The sequence below is a fragment of the Anomaloglossus baeobatrachus genome, chromosome 2 (genome assembly GCF_048569485.1).
Source record: "Anomaloglossus baeobatrachus isolate aAnoBae1 chromosome 2, aAnoBae1.hap1, whole genome shotgun sequence".
Classification (NCBI taxonomy): Eukaryota; Metazoa; Chordata; class Amphibia; order Anura; family Aromobatidae; genus Anomaloglossus; species Anomaloglossus baeobatrachus.
In genome coordinates, this window is record NC_134354.1 from 492,888,582 (window position 1) to 492,910,557 (window position 21,976).

At 40.1% G+C, this 21,976-nt stretch overlaps 1 protein-coding gene across 1 annotated transcript in view; it reads left to right on the top strand.

Moving 5' to 3' along the window:
* TMEM182 (transmembrane protein 182) overlaps positions 1-10,261 on the top strand; it is a 68,128-nt gene extending 57,867 nt beyond the window's left edge. Inside the window, exon 5 of the mRNA XM_075336485.1 lies at positions 5,274-10,261. Coding sequence (XP_075192600.1) covers positions 5,274-5,497 — 224 coding nt within the window. The 3' untranslated portion in view covers positions 5,498-10,261. The remainder of the gene's footprint in view (positions 1-5,273) is intronic.
* The last annotated feature ends 11,715 nt before the right edge of the window (positions 10,262-21,976 follow it).

The following is a 21,976-nucleotide window of genomic DNA, read 5'->3' on the forward strand; positions in this document are numbered from 1 at the left end:
AGCAGGAGTGTTATACTACCGAGTCTCCTGCACAGCTGTAACACTACTTTTGGGGCTGATTATTACCCTCATACAAATTCACTGCTTTGCTCGCCTACTGGCAGTCAGACTGCGCCCCCACCCTGCGGGACAGCATCTCTGTCTTCTTGGAATCACACGCGCTGTCTGTGTGTCTGCAGTTGTGTGAAAATAAATAAATTCAAAAATTGGCATAGGGTTCTCCTATATTGTGATACCCTCATTGAACTTAGTGACCTCACCTTAGGTGAACTGAGTTCAGAGGCCTACATCTCCTGGAAGAAAACTGTTTTTTCGCCAAGAGATGCAGTTTAAGTGCTGAAATTTACACACCACATTCCTTCACCAAATCTGCATCTTCTGGCAAAAAAAACACATGAAAACATGCTGCAGTTTTGATGCTAATTCTTTTCCAGGAGATACAGATTTGGTGCATGATTATGGTATACAAATTTCATCACCAAATCTGCATCTTTTGGTTTGGTTTGAATCTGTTTTGGTGGGGTTTTCTGACAGGAAATGCAAATTTGGTCAAGTAATCTGGTGCAGACATTTCAGCATCAAATTTGCATCTCCTGGCAGAAAACTACACCAAAACAGCGTCAAAACTGTTTTTGCGTATTTTTTTGCCAAAAGATGCAGTTTTGGTGCTGAAGTTTGTACGTCATATTCCTGCACCAAATCTGCATCTCATTGCAAAAAAATCGGATGAATACTGCATTAAAACCGCATTGTGTTTTGATTCGCTTTTTTGCCAGGAGATGCAGATTTGGTGAAGGAATATGGTGTATAAATTTCAGCAATATATCTGCATTTCTTGGCAAAAACCCCCTTTTTTCTGCCAGTAAATGCAGGTCTGGTGAACACAGTTCACCTGAGGGGAGGTCACTGAGTTTAGTGAGATCACCTGAGGTCAGTATACCTGCAGTCACAGGTGAGGTACCATGGGAACCTCCAGCTGTGACCGCAGATAAACTGAGTGATGTCACCACTCACAGCTGCGGCTCAGTCAGTCTCTGACTGAAGCCACAGGGTGCGGATATGTTCTGTGTCAACGCACTATGACTTCAGTATGTAGTAGAGCTGGAACCGTCATGGGACATTGTATGGATTACGTCAGAACTGGGTGTTTGGGGTTAATAAATTGCAATGAGAGGGTGGATTTTTTTGTATTTTATTTAAAATAAAGGATTTTTCAATGTTTGTGTTTTTTTCTTTATACTTACAAATTAGTAATTTGGGGCTCTCATAGATGCCTCTCATTACTATTCTAGGGCTTAGTGGCAGCTCTAAGCTGTCATTAACCCTTTTGATTACCCTGATTGCAACCGCACCAGTGCAATCAGGATGAGCCGGGTAAAGTGCCGGGATTGTCGCATCTAATGTATGCTACATTTCTGTGCAGCTGCAGGTTGCTATTTTTAGGCTGGGGGCCAATAACCATGGGTCCTCGCAGCCTGAGAATACTAGCCTCCAGCTGTCTGCTTTATCACAGTTGGGTATCAGTATTGGGGACCCCCATGGTGTTTTTTTATAAATTATTTATTTAAATAATTAAAAAAGCCACATAAGATATATAAGATAAGCACACAGCTGGGGGCTGCAGTCTGTAGCCCTAAGGTTTATGAAACCAGCGAATAGTCATGGTGCACAGTGCATGTGATGAGAGGATTCATATGTTTACAGTCACGAAAACTAACAAATGTTGCAAGCAGAAGATGCTTTAAGAAACACTAGAATTTTTTTTCCTAAAGCATCTTTGATGCCATTTTTTCTATCGTTTCCTGAGCATTTTTCGCATGGTGTTAGTCACTGTCAGTTTTTTTTCTAGGTTTTCCCATGGTTTTTATGAAGTCGATTTTACTGTCATTTCGCAGTATGTTTTTTCACTCCTCTGAATAATTAAAAAAAGCTAACATTTTTTAACAAAAAGCGATAGCAAAATGCCCCCCAAAACATCCAGTTGTCTTCCATACATCTTTTGAGCTTTCTGATTGACTTGTATTATGAAGTACAAAGTTTCTTCTGAGTAAAAAATGCCAGTAGAATGGACGTCACTTCTTTGAACCGATTAGTGTTTTTAGAAACCTAAAGTAATTAAAAGATGTTCATGAACCTAAACACCTGCACATCAAGTCAGTTTTACATAGAATTGCTAATGTTCATACTTTTGACTGTTTTTGCATAGGTTTTCCAAAAAGTTTACAAAGAAGAAACTAAGCAGAAATTCTCCAAATCCTCCTAAAACAAATTGGTGCATCCTCTCCAAAAACTAAAAATACTCTGTATTCATATCCATTGGGACAGAAAATATACGTTTTTAGGAGTTTTATGATTTAGAGCAGGATTTGGAAAGTTTCCACTCAATTTCTACTCTAAAAACGCCTCGAAAAACTCTGTTTGCACATAGACTTTAGAGTGATTTACTGGAGTTTTTAATGTTTAATAGATAATTTTTTACAGAAGTGTTATGTTAAAGTCAAGGAATATAAAGTCTATTGTAAGAACAATCTAGACTTATTATTTTGTGATTTGTTTGTTCTTACTTCACTTTATAATTGTTGTTTTTTGGGGATGTTATAGTGAACAGAAATGCCTTTCTTGAATATTTGCTTAACTTACCAATGTCACTACGTACATTAGAGACTCATGAAATATAAATGCCTTGAAACTAAACAGAGCAGAAAGTGACACATTGATTTTAAAACTGAGGACTTAAAGTTCACTCTCATTACTTTATTAAAGTCTTTAACATTTCATGAAAGATCATTAATGAATTATCTGTTTACATCTTAGGCCTTTTTAATCAAATGTCAACATCTTTTTGGGGTCTCAGCTCATTAGACATGTTTCCACTAGCAATGTCTTGACAGGAAGAAAACCTTTGCAGTTAGTGATGTATTTTTTTTATTTTTTTTCTTAAAGAAGGAATTTTGCAAATACATATGAAAAGAAATTTACTTAAAAGCCATCCTAATTAAAGATTTCTACCCCCCTCCAAATATTTTACACTTCCTCTGTAATGTCTGTTCAAAACGTACAGTTGATTGCTTTCTTCTAAATATCAATTTTAATTAATAGTGATGGTATTAAACTTCAAGAATATTGTATCAAAGGGTTGTTCACGGACACATTCATATTTATGTGCTTCAGAAAACACATATAACTAAACACACATTTTGTTTGTTAGCGGCGCCCTTAGATACTCATTTATTCCTTTATGTGTGAGATTTAATATATAAGTCAAATATGCAGTTTTTCATGCTTCCATATTGTTTTCTGGTATAACATAACTATCAGTTGGAATTTTTAACAAACACTCTCCAGCAATTTGCAGAATAATATTAATCAATCTAGACACTGAATCTCTAATAGTAGAAATTACAGTTATTGTATATCTGATTACACAAGGTGGCAGCCACCACAGAAGATGCCACCTAGCTTTCCTAACCATGAATGGTAAATGTCTAATTACTGTCATGGGTATGCCTTGCTTTGTAGGGACCTCTGGTGAGTCTTGGACCAGGAGGTCACAGCCCTTTATTGTGTGCAGGTCTGCAGCTGATGTTGAAATGCATTTGCTTTCTTTTCTCACTTTAAGGATTAAGGACTCTTTCTTATCTGGTTATCCTTTGGAGCCTTAATCCCAGGTGCAACTCTTTGTGACTACTACCCTTCACTATAAACAGTCACATGTCTTGACATCTGATGCGGGTTATAGAATCTCGTTATTCTTTTTCTGACCCCTTTAGAAGAAACCACTCTCTAGAAGTAGCTGAAGTTTTGTGACAATTGCAGCTATGGTGTTAGCCCCATTGGAGTTGCTTGGAGTGTTTTCCTTTTTGTGACTATTTCCCCCATCCGTATTCCTATCCGTGTGTTGGATTATCGAAGTGGTGAGATTAGTTCTCTCACTGGCCTCCTCACTAGCCAGGGTGAGTTCAGGGCAAGTGAGGGCGTAGGCACATGAACCACGATGGGGTGAAAGAACCCACATAGGGACATTAGGGACTGAAGGGATGAGCCTCAGGTGAGTGTAGGAGGTGACTTCACTCCCCTCTACCTAGTGCCAGGCCTACTGTTGTATCGTGTTCCCAATGTGCCCTGTTTGTTGCGGCGCTCACTGGGGTTCCTTTATTTCTGCACGGAAACTTGGTAGTCACTGCGTGACAAATATGCAACTATATACTGTAGAAAAGAAGATAAATAATTGCATAACCAGCTTAGCAGTCTTGAAGAGCTTAAAACGCTCAAATTATTGCAGCTGTCTGAGTTTGTGTGATTGACCATACACACACTGCCTGCTATTGCATGCAATATTGTGGTCCATAAAAGGATCAATCTAGTGCATGCTTAGATTTTTGGTCTCTGGGTAAAATCACTCAAGTGCACTAACACATAGGCGACAAATGCAATGGACTGCATACTGATAGCACTTGTACCGAGTACACTGATGTGTGAAGAAAGCCTAAGGCTCACATTCTGTCACTTTTGATGGCAAGAATAGCATAGCTTGCAACACTTTCTTTTCTAGTCCAAAAGTGAATCCATCCTGTGGTGGAGGGAGGCCAGCTGGACAAGTCACGTCTCTCGGCTGGCTTTTCAAGACATGAAATAATTGTTCAGCCAGGTTCTGATTTATGTCGACAGAGGTTTTGGCAGCACAAATCTAGGGACAGGTTCGCTTTAACTTACTAATGTCACTATGTACTTTACAGGTTCATAAAATCTAACTACCATTTCTCCATAGTGCCCCAGACATTGGGACATCATTGGTCAGCAATTTGAAAGGGAGCTGCCAGCAGCAGATCTTGATGATTTTCACGCCCAAGTGCATTCAGCATGTCAGCACATTCCTCAGACAACAATTAATAACCTGATTGATGGCAGCCGAGGCGTGTAACGTTGAATATTTCTGTATGTGGCTTACTTAATACTGCTTAAATTGAGTTGTTTTGATACTTTTATGTTCATTTTTTCATCATTTGCATCTTATTTGTCATGTTTATAATTCCTGTGATATCTTAAAATCCACGACTTTTCCTTTTTGGTGTTACAAGTTCAATGATGAGAAGTGTAGTTTATACTTTATAGTTTTCACCACTTTCCTTCTTTTTTTTAAAATAAAAATAAAAAAAAAATCATATTTACAACAACAGTGTGTGAAAGACAAGGCGCAAATAATAACAGAGCAACATATCAGAGACATATCAATATATTACAAAATAACTCAAACTATGTTTGTTTTTTTCCAGGTATCTTTTTCTCTTTTGTGGTGGTGATGCATGTCATCTGGGTTCAGAGCGTGTCTGATGTGAGGAGTTACCAGGACATGAAACAAGAGGATTGCCCAGGTTTCACGGTGGACATTCGCTATGGCTGGTCCTTCATGTTGGCACCATTTGGAATATTTTTTTCTCTGTTGGCAGGAATGCTGTTTCTCTTAGTTGGGCACACTATTGTTGTCCATACAAAGTAACCTAGTCATGTTAGGACTTCTTCAAGGTTTCAGAAATAAAACTCTTCACATATAATAGAGGACCCAATCATTTGCAGTTTTGGAAGTAAATTTTCCAGGAAGTTTAATGTGCATTTGTCAATTGGTACTGTACTTTGTTTAGTCACTTAACATTATTTGTTGTTTGCCTAAGACCAAATACACAGTAGTTGGCTCATGAAAATATTAGCTAAGTTACAGAGTGTGGTTCTGAAATGTGCTAAATACATTATATGGAAAGAGGAGAGGATGTAATTTCATCCTCTCGTCTGCTGCTTGTTCTCATCCCAACGTTCACATGGATGTAGTTTTCAGAGCTTTAAATAGAATACAGTTGTTCACTTGGTTTCAATGCCAGCAGTCATGATTCATATATATATAGTGGTTCTCTGCCAGATCGTCCAGAGAATTTTCTTAGCTGCACAATATGTGACATTCTTGGTATTAGTAGTTAAAGCAATGACATTATTTCTGTATATTACAAGTATATTTGTACATTTTTGAGTTATATTTACAAGTGATATTGTTTTATGATAGTTACAGAAGTGGTAGTAGAATAGATGGGGATATTGAACCTTTAAAATGTACCTCCAGCTATGTAGACATATTATGCCTAACTACAGGATATTGCACCATAATCATTTTCTATTAAAATCACTTCCTTTTGTTTCCCCCCCCCTAATACAAGCATGGATCAGCCATTGTCTGCACTGTCCCCTATGTTTCCGTCCACAGCACTGTATATTCACATTCTATGGCATTGGAGACAAAAACTTCGTAAACAGCAGAGCTTATGCTGCTAAGGGCAAAACCTGAAATAAAAGGGCTTTAGAAAAAACTTACAGTACAGTCTAAAGCATTGAAGTTATTTCTTTGCATAACAGGAGGTGCACTTTATTGTTTGCGTCCTCCCTGAATGAGTGTGTAAGCAATACAGTGAAGATGTATACTTATATTTATATACTGTATATATTTATTTTATATATATATATATATATATATATATATATATATATATATATATATATATATATATATAGATACAGCAGGTGAAGTAAGTACTGAACTAAACACATCACCAATTTTGTAAGTAAATATACTTCTAAAGGTGCTAATGACATGAATTTCTTACCAAATGTTGGGAACAACCCATCTGACCCACTCATGCAAAGACATCAAACCATAGGTGTCCATAAATTAGGTTATGTGTAATAATGAGAAATGGAATAGGGAAAAGTACTGAACATGCTTTCTGAGATTTAATTAATTTGTTGTAAAAAAGCCTTTGTTAGTAATGTCAGCTATGCCTCCTGTATAAAGAAACTAGTCCCATGCATTGCTCAGGTGTGATTTAAGATGATTCTTCCACACAAACAATCAAATCCTAAAGGTCCCATGGGCTCCTTCTATGAATGCTGAGCTTTGGTTACTTCCATACATTTTCTATTGGATTCAGGTCAGGTGATTGGCTGGGCCATTCTAGCAGCTTTATTTTCTTTTTTTTGGAACCATTTGTGACTTTTCTTGGCTGTGTGTTTGGGATCATTGTTTTGCTGATATTTCCACTCTCATTTCAACTTCATCATCCGGGTGGATTGCAGCAGATTTTTACCAAGAATTTCTCGATTCCTTTATCCATTTATTGTTCCTTCAATTTTGTAAAGTTTTCCAGTTACAAATGCTGAAAAACAGCCCCACACCATGATGTTCCCACCTCCAAACTTCACTGTTATTATGATGTTAAAGGCCTTCAAACATGATGTGTTGTATGACATTCAAAGAGTTAATTTCTGGTCTCATCTGATTTTTTTGCCTGTGTGGATCGGATGGGCTGCTATAAACATCTGATGAGAAAGTCATGTCAATAGCTAATTTAGAAATATATTTACTTAAAAAATTGGTGTCGTGTTTAATATTTATTTCACCCGCTGCATTTATGTATACGAGGGGCTGCTGATAAGTCTTTGGCTTTACCCAGAAAGAAGTAGGATGATGAAACTTTACATTTATTCCACATACTCTCCACTGATGTCAACACTTCTTACATCAGTATTCCAAGTTCTGTAAGCCAAGCAAAAAATTTCATTTGTGCCTCAAACTAGGCATCCGTAGCCATGGCATCAGAAATGGTGTGAAATTTTGTACACTTGAGGTGTTTCTTTAGGTTTGAAAACAGATGATAGTTGGAGGGAGCTAGATCTGGTGAATAAGGTGGGAGGTCAACAAACTGGAAGCCCAGCTGTGCTAGTTTTGCTGTGGTCGCTTGTGCAGTGTGAGTGGAGGCGTTGTCTTGCAGGTACAAGATTCCTTTAGAGAGCTTGCCGCACCTTTTGACCTTCAGAGCGGTCTTCAATTGGTCCAAAAGTTCAATGTAATATCTTGCATTGATGGTGGAACCCTTTTTAAGGTAGTCCACTAGCAGCACACCCTCCTTATCCCAGAACACAGACCCCATCACCTTAGTGGCTGATTTTTTCACCCTGAACCTCTTTGGATGAAGACAACAACCATTGTGCCTCCAATCTTTTCACTGTCCCTTGTTTTCAGGGTCATACAATTAAATCCAGGTCTCATCCATAGTGACCAGTCGATCCAGGAAGTTCTTATCAGTGCAGAAATGCTGACAAATAGGCTGGGACGTTTTCACTCGCACGCTTCTTTGATCTGTTGTCAAACATTTGAGAACCCACTGTGCAGATAGTTTCCTCATGTCCAAATGTTCATGGATAATAATGATGCAAACACGTTCATGAGAAATCCGCATGATGTCAGCTATTGCTTTAGCTGAAATTCGTTCATTCTCCAGTATGAGGTTGTGCACAGCAACGACAATCTATAGAACACCAACTCTCGGTCGTCCGGGACATTCCTCATCATTGGTGCAGAAGTGGCCCGATTTAAATTTAGCAATCCAGTTCTTAACTGTGGTATATGAAGGGCATTGATCCCCCCCAATGTCTGCGACATATCACCATGAATATCCTTCACGGACTTTCCTTGCTGAAACAATCATTTTATCACTCCTCTGCTCTCACTTGCTGTGAATATCGCATTAGTCTCCGCTATTTTGTTTCCCCACATACATTTGTAGACACCTAAATAGGAAAGGATTCTTTACAGTTAGAGCGGTCAGACTGTGGAATGCCCTACCACAAGAGGTAGTAATGGCAGATACTATAACAGCTTTTAAAAAAGGGCTGGATGATTTCCTCAGTACACAAAACATTGTTGGTTATAAATGACTTAGTGACTAAATGTACAACTGGTGGAGGAAGGTTGAACTAGATGGACCTAGGTCTTTTTTCAACCTAAGTAACTATGTAACTGTTGCCATATGGAACAAACACTTTTGAATTTTGAAGACATATATTAGACACATAAGGCTTTCATGGGATATAACATTTGTTACCATAGAAACAAAAAAAAATCACAAAGCTAAAGACTTATCAGTAGCCCCTCGTATATGTGTACATATATATATATATATATATATATATATATATATATACATATATATAGTTTCAAGTGAAAAGGTTTTCGTACCATATTAGCCAGTTGAAAAATTATTGAATGTTCTCAGTGAGAGAAACAAAATTATAATCTTGTGATACCTTTTAATGGCTAACTAAAATAAACTAAATTGATGTTACAGAGCGAGCTTTCGAGACATCTCAGGTCTTTTCCTCAGGCATGGTATGACAAAATATCTGAAGAAATTTATTCACAAACAGAGCAGAGGGATGGCATAATAAAAGACATTTAAATAAACACTAAGCTTAGAAAGTGAATCCTTAATTAGCTTTGATTAGTGGTGTGAGAGTTTTATTGTCCCAATATCCATGTAGGATCAGAGGTCTGGTGAATCTCTGGAATAGACTCCTCAGATTTTGTAATGGGCCATAAGGGACCTGAGATGTCTCGAAAGCTTGCTTTGTAACATCACTTTATTTTATTTCAGTTAGCCATTAAAAGGTATCCCAAGATTATAATATTGTTCCTCTCACTGAGAACATTCAATAATTTATATGTATATATATATATATATATATATATATATATATACACACACACACACACAGTATATATACTGTATATGTATAATATAAATATAAAAAATAATTTTTGTTTATATTGCGCCAACATATTCCGCAACGCTTTACAATTATATACCTTAGTTAAAGGAACAATAAACAGTGCATAAATAGTTGAAAAAATATCTAAACACTTTCTCCATTTATTTCAATTGATGTTCTACTATGTTAGATTACAATTATATATACATTTTGAAGACTATATCCCTAAAGATCAGCCATGTCCCTCTCCTCATTTTCTTGTGTCTGGCTGTAAGAATACTGCATTTGTAGCCTCCTCCCTTAGGGAGTCTGTCCCTAGGTTTTTGCCACCTAAAGTCTTATGGTTTGTATACACATTTATTTCAAGCATATTCCGCATGGAACCTGCCTGAAGAAGTGCTGTGAAACAACCAAAATAAACAATGCACAGCAATGTAAAAATGACTTATGCAGTCTTTTGTTAGTTCTTTTAAGTTTTCCGGGTTCTGAAATCGTGAATTGGTTAAAAGAACTAGCGTGTTCATTCTTTGGGTGGCTTTTACTAGAAAGTCACACCCTTTTGATAGGTCAAATGCAGAAAAAATACACCGGTGGCAGAGCTGCTGCAAAAATAATGGTGTTAAAGGGAACCTGTCACCAGGTTTTTCTCTTATAAGCTGCAGCCACCACCAGTGAGCTCTTATATACAGCATTCTAGAATACTGTATATAAGTGCCCAGGCCGCTCTGTAGAACGTTAAAAAGACCTTTTTTATACTTACCTAGGGGTGGTCGGATCCAATGGGCGTCGCTGATCACAGTCCGGCGCCTCCTCTAACTTTTCCAGTCGCCATCCTCCTTCCCAGCCACGTGTGGATGATGCTTCTTATGTCATCCACACAGAGGCCTCCATTGTGCTCATCCACACTTTGATCTAGCCTGCTGACAGCAGAGCAAAGTACTGTAATGCGCAGGCGCAAGGAGAGGTCGAAGGCCACCTGTGCATGTGTACTACACCTTTGATCTGCGCTTGGCAGGCCAGATCAAAATGCCCATGCGCAGGAGTTTAATGGCAGCGTCTGTGTGGATGATGTAGGACATGTCAGCCACACGGGGTTTGGAATGGGATGGTGACAGCACAAGATGGAGGAGGCACCGGACCGGACTGCCCTCCCAGGTGAATATAATAAAGGTCTGTGTTATGTTATCCAGATCGACCTGGGCTCTTATATATAGTATTCTAGAATGCTGTATATAAGAGCTTACTGGTGGTGGCCATAACGTATAAGCGAAAAACCTGGTGACAGGTTCCCTTTAAAGCTATGTTCAGACACTGCATCTTTTACTGCATTTTTGGTGCATTTTTGAGGTCACAAAGATGCACCGAAATGCATGCATTTCCTTCTCCCAGCAAAGTCTATGAGATTTCAATTTTGCTATCCACACTGGGCATCTTTTTTTGGCTGCATCTTGGCTACATTTTTGAAGATGCAGCATGTCAATTCTTTTTGCGTTTTCCATAGTTTTTGAGTCCTTCCAGTCAATAGATTTGACCTAAAAAACACATTGGGCAAAATAAGTTAAAAACTCTTCAAAACGCGTAAAAAAATTCACTCATTTTTTGATGCATTTTTTCCACGGGTGCATTTTTTGTGCGTTTATTGGGGCCAAAAACGCTGCATCTTTGTGGTTAGAAAAGATGCAGTGTGTGAACATAGCCTAAGCCGCTTCAGGAAAAAGTCCACTGTTTTTTTCTGGAGTGGCTTTGCCTAAGAAAACCTCGGTGACTCTGCCATATTCTCATGCACTTACATGTGCTTTTCTTCACAAATATACACATATTTATTTTCTAGGTATAAGGTACAATCAGAGAAAATATTCCGTACAACTATGTTAGTTTATATAGCATTCATTTATGTAGAAAATGGACATCTGGACAAGCTTTATTGATAAGTAGAGTTATATATAGTACCGTACATAGTAAACTGCATTCACATACAACAGTCAAAAACTGCAGCAATGCTGAGATTCTTCAATCTTTTATTGTTTCTTTTACAAAAAGCCCTTCATTGTGCTGGGCAACACCTGATTCAATGGGTAGCAACCTTTCACTTACTCCGGAAATATGTTTAAAATTTAACTTTTAATAAATCCACTAAAATGTGATATTTAATCACAAGGGACAGACACTAAACACAGAAAAAAGAAGAAAATGGCCCTCCTGTTTCATCATAGGATATGTATAGGCCAAAAGCAAATACGACTAACACCGCCACTGCAATAGGACTTTTGTGACTATAGTCATAGGTGCCACTTAAATTAAAGTCCACTATCAGTAAAGCAACAGATTAGTCTTACCTCGTTTTATACTAGTAAAACGGATTGGTCTCACCAAATTCGTATGGGTGCCATTCTTTAAATCACTGGGGTCAATTGAGTACCCCTTTATAAGATCAGGTGCACCTGGAGGTACACCTGATCTTATAAAGGGGTATTCAATTGACCCCAGTGATTTAAAGAATGGCACCCATACGAATTTGGTGAGACCAATCCGTTTTACTAGTATAAAACGAGGTAAGACTAATCTGTTGCTTTACTGATAGTGGACTTTAATTTAAGTGGCACCTATGACTATGGTCACAAAAGTCCTATTGCAGTGGCGGTGTTAGTCATATTTGCTTTTGGCCTATACATATCCTATGACGAAACAGGAGGGCCATTTTCTTCTTTTTTCTGTGTTTAGTGTCTGTCCCTTGTGATTAAATATCACATTTTAGTGGATTTATTAAAAGTTAAATTTTAAACATATTTCCGGAGTAAGTGAAAGGTTGCTACCCATTATCTCATTTTGAATTTTTTGCTCAGTGGCTAATAATACGCAACAGCTGATTCACTACACGGCCTATCGTAACAGATGTGGAGTTCTTCTTCAAGGACTGTGGCATCCTACCTAACCCTAACAACAAAATCATAAAGCTGTCCTGGAAATTTTCATACCTATCAACTTTCTAAGTAATCCATATAGACAACATTATCAGTGGCATTCAGTACAAAAAGTGTACGCTTTCAATATATTCACCTTTCTACAATAGGCTGAATTAGTTATAAAAAACACCCAAACTATTACTTACCTCCTCTGGGTCATCACAGCAGCCAAAAAAAGAGAGTGCGGCATCTGCGGAGATATGGAGGATTAGTAATAGTTTTGTTTTTTATAGCACAAAGTTTTCTGAAGGGGTACAACTCCAGAAAGTTAATCTATTCACTGGTTTTGCATCAATTAGTACCAATAGTCTTTCCAAACTTCTAGTAATCCATAGACATTCAGAGACAGATAAGGCCCCTTTCACATCAGTTTTTTGATGTCAGTCAAAATCCGTAGAATTTTGAAAAAAACAGTTCTGGCGACATGTTGCTGGATCTGTTTTTTGCTCATCAACTTGTATTAGTGACGGATTGCAATGGATGGCCTCACGTTTCATCCGTCGTTCAACGGATCCATCGAAAATTGTTTGTCCGGCGGATGAAGACGATGGACAAAGTAACATTATTTGTCTGTCGAAAAATCGGGCAGCAACGGATCCGTCACTGTCCATCGTTTGGTAGCATGGAAGCCTATGGGCACTGGATCCGTCGTAATCCGTCAAATGACGGAATCCGGCGATGGATTCTGTTTTTTTTAACTGAGCATGCTACAATTTATTATTTTGTTTCAAATTAACCAGTCAACCCCCAATTAGGAAAAGTATATAAACCTGTCAGGTAGGACTTCACTCATCAATGTCCCAGCAAGCAAGCCAGCCAGCGTGAGTCCAGCCAGCGGGAGTTGCAGTGTCCGGGCAAGCTATTTTTTTTTTCATTACTGTCCTTGTATTTCAATAAAGAGCTGTGTAACTCTTTGTAGAATACAAATCTCTGTGTAGAATACACCCCACGTGTCATTCTCAGTGCTATGTTTTGGTGGATCCGACAACGACGCCGGGGCAGATGCATAATACGCTGTCTTTCTTGCTCCTTTTCAAGAATAATCGCTTCCAAATGATTCACCTCAAAAGTAAAATCCACATAGATCTTCACAATGTTCGCAATCACACCTTCCATTTTTGCCACCTGTTCTACAACCTGTCAAAGATGGGGTATAAAACACTGTATATATAGGTTTTCAGTAGCCAATAACATTTGGGAGCCTCCCATTGGGCATTTTTAAAAAACTGATCCGTCGAAAAAACGGAAGAAGCGGATGAAAAAACTGATGCGACGGATCTGTTTTTTCACCGGATCCGCTAGTTGGATCCGTCGAAAAACTGATCCAGCGCATCAGTTTTTCCACAATCTGTGATGGATCCATCGAGCCAACGGATTGTGACTGATGGCAAAAAACTAATGTGTGAAATGGGTCTTACAGATTCACCATTGAAGCGTGCAAGAAGTACATTGGGAGTCTGTGATTTCATACCAGGACATATTGCAGAAGTCATCACTTGAGTTGTTCTCGTCTCCGCTGTATTTAGAGCTACATTTTGTTTATGTTAAGTTGGTATTGATAAGATAGAAGCATTTTTCAAATCATACAAAATCACCATGCACAATTCTGAGCATTAAGTGACGGTATTTAATAGACTGTTAATAATAGTAAATTGCCAAAAACTATTGTATTCTAAGCTGGTCAAACACCATGGTTTGTGTTTCATTGTAATTATTTCTACCTTTAATACATCACTAAATCATGTTTTAACTAAATCTTTTCTTGAAGAAGAATGTGTCATGTGAAAATGCATTTGACCTACAGATATGGGGTTAATCTGCAGGTAGTAGCGTTCTGACGATGTGCGGCCACCACACTTAGAACCCCACTGCCAGGAGGAAATAACCTTTATTCCTCCCGATAGTCTTGTGTTTTAATTCATAAATGTGCAGCCGGTGCGATTTCAGTCACTGCTTATTACATAGTGAGTGAGTGGCGGTATCCACACTCCCAACACTTGACTGACAGTTGGGTCTGTACTGATGCAATGTTGAGCAGGCTGTCAGTGGCGGTATCCACACTCCCAACACTTGACTGACAGTTGGGTCTGTACTGATGCAATGTTGACCCAGCTGTCAGTGGCGGTATCCACACTCCCGACCATTAACTGACAGTTGGGTCTGTACTGATGCAATGTTGACCCGGCTGTCAGTGGCGGTATCCACACTCCCGACACTTGACTGACAGTTGGGTCTGTACTCATGCAATATTGAACCGGCTTTCAGACAGTGTTGGGAGCATAGTTACAGCCCCCACTCACTATGCACAGAGAAGTAACTGAAGCTGAGCTGAACGTGCCTTTATGACTGAAAATAGGAGGCTGCTGGGAGGAATAAAGTTAATTTCCTCCTGCCAGCGAGGTTCTCAGTGCAGCAGCTGCATGGTGTCAGAATTCTATTAATCTGCAGATTAACCCCATGTCCCCATATTAATAGTGTTTTTTTACATGACAGGTTCCCGTTAAAGAATATAAACCAGAGTCAGTTGATGGAAAGGAACCTCAATGCCGATTCGAAGAGACACTGAGTTGAATGTCAACTATGTAGAAAGGTCTTAAATAATCTGTCATGTACAGTATGCACGTGAATTGTATTCTGCAGAAGAATAATGAACGTCAGACTCATTACATTTCTTGCGATGTAACAAATATTGTATTCTGATTGCTGAAGTTTTTTTTAAACTTATTTTATTTTTGCAGTGGATTATATCTGTACTATAATAAACTTTTTTTGCTTGAATGGTAGCCAAAGCCTCAAAGTTGCTTATAAAGTTTGCAAATTGAAATCATAGTTAGGGCTTGTTCAGATGAGCATATTATATAGACTTGTACTGTCAAATTAACAATTAGTAAGTGCACTTACCAATATAATTTATTAGGGCTGTTAAGCTGATATTTTTTTTACACAGATATAAAAACCATATAAAAAGAAAAAGCAGCATGCACTATTTTCTACCAAGCCTCGAATGAAAATCACACTTTTACAATCTGGCTCCGCCCATCACTACAAACAATGGATCTGTTAATGGATTGTTCAAACGGATCACTTTTTTAACCTAGCCACTAGAGATCCATTATCATTATAGTCAATGTATTCGTTAGCAGATCCATTATCATTTTATAGACATAGCTAGATAGATAGATACAATAGAAAGAACAGATAGAATAGTTAAGAGAATTTTATACACCAAATTCCTGCACCAAATTTGTATCTTATGGCAAAAAAATGCATCTAAAAGCAATGCGGTTTTGAGGCAATATTGATGCATTTCTTACCAGAAGATGCAGTTTGGTGCTGGAATTTGGTGTATAAATTTCAGCACCAAAACTGTATCTCCTGGTGAAAAAAATCTCATCAAAACCACATTGCGTTTTGATGCGTTTTTTTTTTGCCAGAAGATGCAGATTTGGTGCAGGAATTTGGTGTATAAATTTTATCACCAAATCTGCTTCTCTTGGCAAAAGAATGCACAATATATGCACAACAAACAGTTTTGATGCTGTTTTGGTGTAGTTTTCTGTCAGGAGATGCAAATTTGGTGCTGAAATGTCTGCACTAGATTTCTGGACTGAATTTGCATATCCTAGCAGAAAACCGTTTCTGTGCATTTTTTTCCCAAAAGATGCAGATTTAGGGGTACTTTGCACGTTACGACATCGCTACTGCGATATCGTCGGGGTCAAATCGAAAGTGACGCACATCCAGCGCCGGTAACGACGTCGCAACGTGTAAAGCCTAGAAGCACCCATAAATGATCGCAAAAGCGTCGAAAATCGGTGATCTGTGTAGTGTCGGTCATTTCCATAATTTCGCTGCAGCGACAGGTACGATGTTGTTCCTCGTTCCTGCGGCAGCACACATTGCTGTGTATGAAGCCGCAGGAGCGAAGAACATCTCCTTACCTGCGTCCCGCCTGCAATGAGGAAGGAAGGAGGTGGGCGGGATGTTTACATCCCACTCATCTCCGCCCCTCCGCTTCTATTGGCTGCCTGCCGTGTGACATCGCTGTGACGCCGCACGACCCCTTAGGAAGGAGGCGGGTCGCTGGCCAGAGCAACGTCGCAGGGAAGGTAAGTGCGTGTGAAGCTGCCGTAGCGATAATGTTCGCTACGGCAGCTATCACAAGATATCGCATCTGCGACAGGGGCGGGGACTATCGCGCTCGGCATCGCTACAATTGGCTAGCGATGTCGCAGCGTGCAAAGTACCCCTAAGTGTTGAAATTTATACACCAAATTCCAGCACCAAATCTGCATCTTCTGGCAAAAAGCACATCAATATAGCATCACATTTAGATGTGTTTTTTGCCAGAAAATACAAATTTGGTGTAGGAATTTGGTGTATAAACAGCACCCTAACTGCATCTCTTGGCAAAAAATTGCATTTTCTGCCAGGAGATGCAGGTCTCATTGAAGTCAATGTGTTCACCTGAGGTAAGGTTATTGAGTTCAATGAGGTCACCTGAGGTCAGTTTACATGCGATCACAGGTGAGTTACTGTGGAAACCTTCATCTGTGACCGCAGATAAATTGAGTGACGTCACCACTCACAGCTGTGGCTCAGTCAGTCTCTGCCTGAAGCCACAACATGCAGTCAGGTTTTGGGCTCGCGTGCTGTGACTTCAGTATTTAGCAGATCAGGATCATCCTGGGACCTTATGTGGATTACACCGGAACTGGGTGTTTGGGGTTAATAAATTGGACAAAGAGGGCTTTTTGTATTTTATTTCAAATAAAGGATTTTTTGGGTTTGTGTTTATTTCTTTTCACTTATAGTATAAGTAATCATAGATGACTCCCATTACTAATCTAGGGCTTAGTGGTAGCTATGAGCTCTCATTAACACATTATATTAGCCAATTGCCACCGCACCAGGACAATAGGGATGAGCAGGGAAAAGTATTGGGACTGTCGCATCTAATGGATGTGACAATTCTGGGTGGCTGCAGGCTGCTATTTTTAGGCTGGGTGGCCCAATAACCATGGGTTTCCCCTGCCTGAGAATACCAGTCCCTAGATGTCATAGCTGGGGATCAAAATAGGAGGGATGACTGTGCACCGTTTTTTAAATGATTTATTTAGATAATTAAAAAAAGTGCCGCATAGGGTCCCTTTTATTTTGATATACAGCCAAGATAAGCACACGGCTGGGGGCTGCAGCCTGTAGCTATATGCTTTATCTGTGCATGTATCATTATAAGGGTGTATGATTCCAAGCGGTCAGACACGCCGTTACACAGGGTGGGGGCGCGATCTGACTGCAACCAATCACAGATGTCGGAAGTGGTTGTGGGTGGGAAAGCAATGAATATGTATGAGGGTAATGAGCAGCCTCACAAGTAGTGTTACAGCCGTACGGGAGATTCTGTAAATATAACGCTCCTGCTCTAATCCCCCTAGCCCTTTCCATTTTACACCATTTTACAGCACAATGTTTGGGTCCCCATAGAATTATATGGGGATTGGCATCCTGGCACATGTTCGGGTTCAAGTCCAGTCCCAATTATCTTCGAGTTCTCCCATCTCTACTAGCAAGGAATTCAGAGTAGATATGTAGTGAGGAAATTTAACCCTAAGGCCCGTTTCACACGTCAGTGAAAAACACTGACGTTTTTCACTGGCGAGTAAAACACGCACATGTCCCTTCGTGTGCCGTGAATTACGGCACACGTGGGTTGTCTAAGTGCAATCCGGGCTCCGTTCTCCGTGGCCCGTGATTGCACTTAGAAATCAACTCACCTGTGCGCGCTCCCGCTCTCCATGGTGCTGATCGCCCCCGCGGTGCAGCATCCGGCCGGCGCTGACCCCCGCAGCAGCTGCTTCCGGGTCGGTTGTGTTGTGCATCATGAATATGCGCGACAGTAATGAGCCGGCTCAGAAGCAGCAGGCTACACGGGCTGCAGAGAGCGTGGCTGAAGCCGGGTGAGTTAAAATGATTTTTATTTTAAAAGCACGTTTTTTTCTGGCACGTGTTTCACAGATCACACCACTGCGTGGTCCGTGGGACATCAGTGATGCCAGAAAAAATGGACATGTCTCTGTGCGGCAATCACGGACACGCGTGTACGCTGCACGGAGACATGGTCAGTGAAACATCACTGATGTGTGAGCAGACCCATTCATTATAATGGGTCAGCATATGTCAGTGATTCTGGTACGTTTAAAAAAAAGCACAAAAGTACCAGAATCCCTGATGTGTGAAACAGGCCTAAGGTGAATCACCGTGGCTGGGATGTAAACGGCAATGCAAGGAGATAACAGGCATGAATGGATAGTGGATCCACTTGTGCCTGATAGCCGCACAAGTCAGCTATTCAAATCAGCTTGGCAGCTGGCAGTGAGTTTGCCGACTTGAGGCAGGACGTACCCAGTACGTCTATTGTTGCTAAGAGGTTAAAATCAGTTGTTTAATAGGAACTGTTCTTTCAACATACTTTGCAAACATCAATAGTACAAGCAGCTATCATAAACAGCATTCCCCCACCCTCTATCTCCTGAACTCCTCAAAGTATCTGGAGTGGCCAATACAGTGGCCTGATTTAGACTCTATGGAAATTCTTTAGTGGGAATTGAAGAAGGCGGTTGCAAGACACAAAATGATAAATATTAATGACTTGGAGGCATTTGTCCATGAGGAGTAGACAAAGACTCTTTAGGAACGTTATCAGATCAGTTATCAGCTGCTGTCTGTCTATGTATCAGGTCATAACAGCCATAGAGTACTCTACTAAGTACTAAAAATGCTTGTCATGAAGAGGGGCAATAATTCTGTGATGTCACAAGTCATTAAAAGTGATATTTGGCGAAATCACTTGTTAAATTTATTTTGGGAGCTAAAAAATTATTCTTGTTTCATTGGTTTATTGAAAATAGATAATTATTATCCTAATTTGTATTGGGGGTTGAATAATATTAATTGCAACTGTTAACAAATACAATGTGCTGGTTAAAAAAAAGGATAATTATAAGGGTGTAGGGGTTCACTCTCTTTTACACTTATTATATACAGTGTGTCCACCCATATCCTGTCCATTGCCATTAACTTGAGAATGGTGACAGCTATAGGAATAGAAGTGGTGTCTAGGTATAGTAAAGTAGCCATGCGCTACGCAATGAAACCACCTATAGCGCCACCTGGTGGAAAACAATGGAGTTAGCATTTTTATCTCGAAAACGGAAGGAGATAGAAAAAAAAAGTGAAGTACAAAGTTGTAGGGCATCATCAATTCAATACGAATCGACACCTTGCATACATAAATGCTATGGTTAGAACGTGTAAAACTCATAAGGCTGCGGACATGAAGCAATACCTCATGGAGACCTTCCTACAAGTCATTGGGTATGGTGGCTGCGTGGAGTGGCCTCCACGCTCACCTGACCTGACACCATTGGACTTCTTTCTGTGAGGTCACATCAAATAGAAGGTGTATGTGACCCCTCCACCAACATTGCAGGACCTACGACGACGTATCACAGATGCTTGTGCAAACGTGTCACCTACCATATTGCATAACGTGCAGCAAGATACAGTATGTTGTCCAGAGTCCAGATGTGCATTGCAGCTGACGGTGGCCACTTTGAGCATCAAAGTTAAATGAGCTCCATATGCGTGACCAGCATTCAATGTTTTGGGGGGGTCATGGGTTTCATATCATAGCATTTCTGTATGCAAGGTGTCGATTTGTATTGAATTGATGATGCCCTACAATTTTATAATTTACTTTTTTTTATCTATCTCGTTCCATTTTCGAGATAAAAATGCTAACTCCGTTGTTTTCATCCAGGTGGCGCTATAAGTGGTTTCACTGCGTAGCGCATGGCTACTTTACTATACCTAGACACCACTTCTATTCCTATAGCTGACGCCGTTCTCAAGTTAATGGCTGTGGACAGGATATGGGTGGACACACTGTATACTATATGGACAAAAATCTTGGGAAACCTACACATTACACCTACTATACAGGCGCTTTTATGACATTCTATTATAAATCAATGGGTATTAATATGGAGTTGATCCACTTTTGCAGCTATAATATCTTCTATTTTCGGAAGGCTTTCTACAAGAGTTTGGCGTGTGTTTGTGGGAGGTTTTCCCATTCTTCTAAAGGAGCAAGAGGTCAGACACTGATATTGAACGAGATGGCTCATGACTGGCTATTTCTGTTCTACTTTTTTGCAAAGATTTTCAATGGGGTAAAGGTTAGTGCCACTCATGTTCTTCCTCATCAAACTCACCAATCCATTGGTTTATCTTCCTTGCTTCGTACTCTGTGATGGGGAAAAGAAAAGGGCCTTCCCCAAACTGATCAAGTAATGTTTGAAGTATATACAGTGACAACACAAGTATTTAATACACTGCCAATTTTGCAAGTTTTCCCACCTACAAAGAATGGAGAGGTCTGTAATTTTTATCTTAGGTACTTCAACTGTGACAGACAGAATCCCCTCAAAATTCAGAAAATCACATTGTATGATTTTTAAATAATTAATATGCATTTTATTGCATGAAATACGTATTTGATCACCTACCAACCAGTAAGAATTCTGGCTCTCACAGACCTGTTATTTTTTTCTTTAAGAAGCCCTCCTACCCTGCACTCATTACCTTTTTTATTTGCATCTATTTGAACTTGTTATCTGTATAAAAGACACCTGTCCACACACTCAATCAATCACACTCCAGCCTCTCCAACACCAAAGAGCTGTCTAAAGGTCCAGTCACACTAAGCAACTTACCAGCGATCCCAACAACGATAGGGATCGCTGGTAAGTTGCTAGGAGGTTGCTGGTGAGATGTCACACTAAGCGACGCTCCAGCGATCCCACCAGCAACCTGACCTGGCAGGGATCGCTGGAGCGTCGCTACACAAGTTGCTGGTGAGCTCACCAGCAACCAGTGACAAGCCCCCAGCGCCGCGTGGAAGATGCTGCGCTTGGTAACTAAGGTAAATATCGGGTAACCAACCCGATATTTACCTTGGTTACCAGTGCACGCAGCTACACGTGCAAAGAGCAGGGAGCAGCGCACACCGCTTAGCGCTGGCTCCCTGCTCTCCTAGTTACAGCACACATCGGGTTAATTACCCGATGTGTGCTGCAGCTAAATGTGCACAGAGCAGGGAGCAGCGCACACTGAGCGCTGGCTCCCTGCTCTCCTAGTTACAGCACACATCGGGTTAATTAACCCGATGTGTGCTGCAGCTAAATGTGCACAGAGCAGGGAGCAGCGCACAATGCTTAGCGCTGGCTCCTTGCTCTCCTAGTTACAGCACACATCGGGTTAATTAACCCGATGTGTGCTGCAGCTACATGTGCACAGAGCAGGAGCCGGCACTGACAGTGAGAGCGGAGGAGGCTGGTATCAAAGGTAAATATCGGGTAACC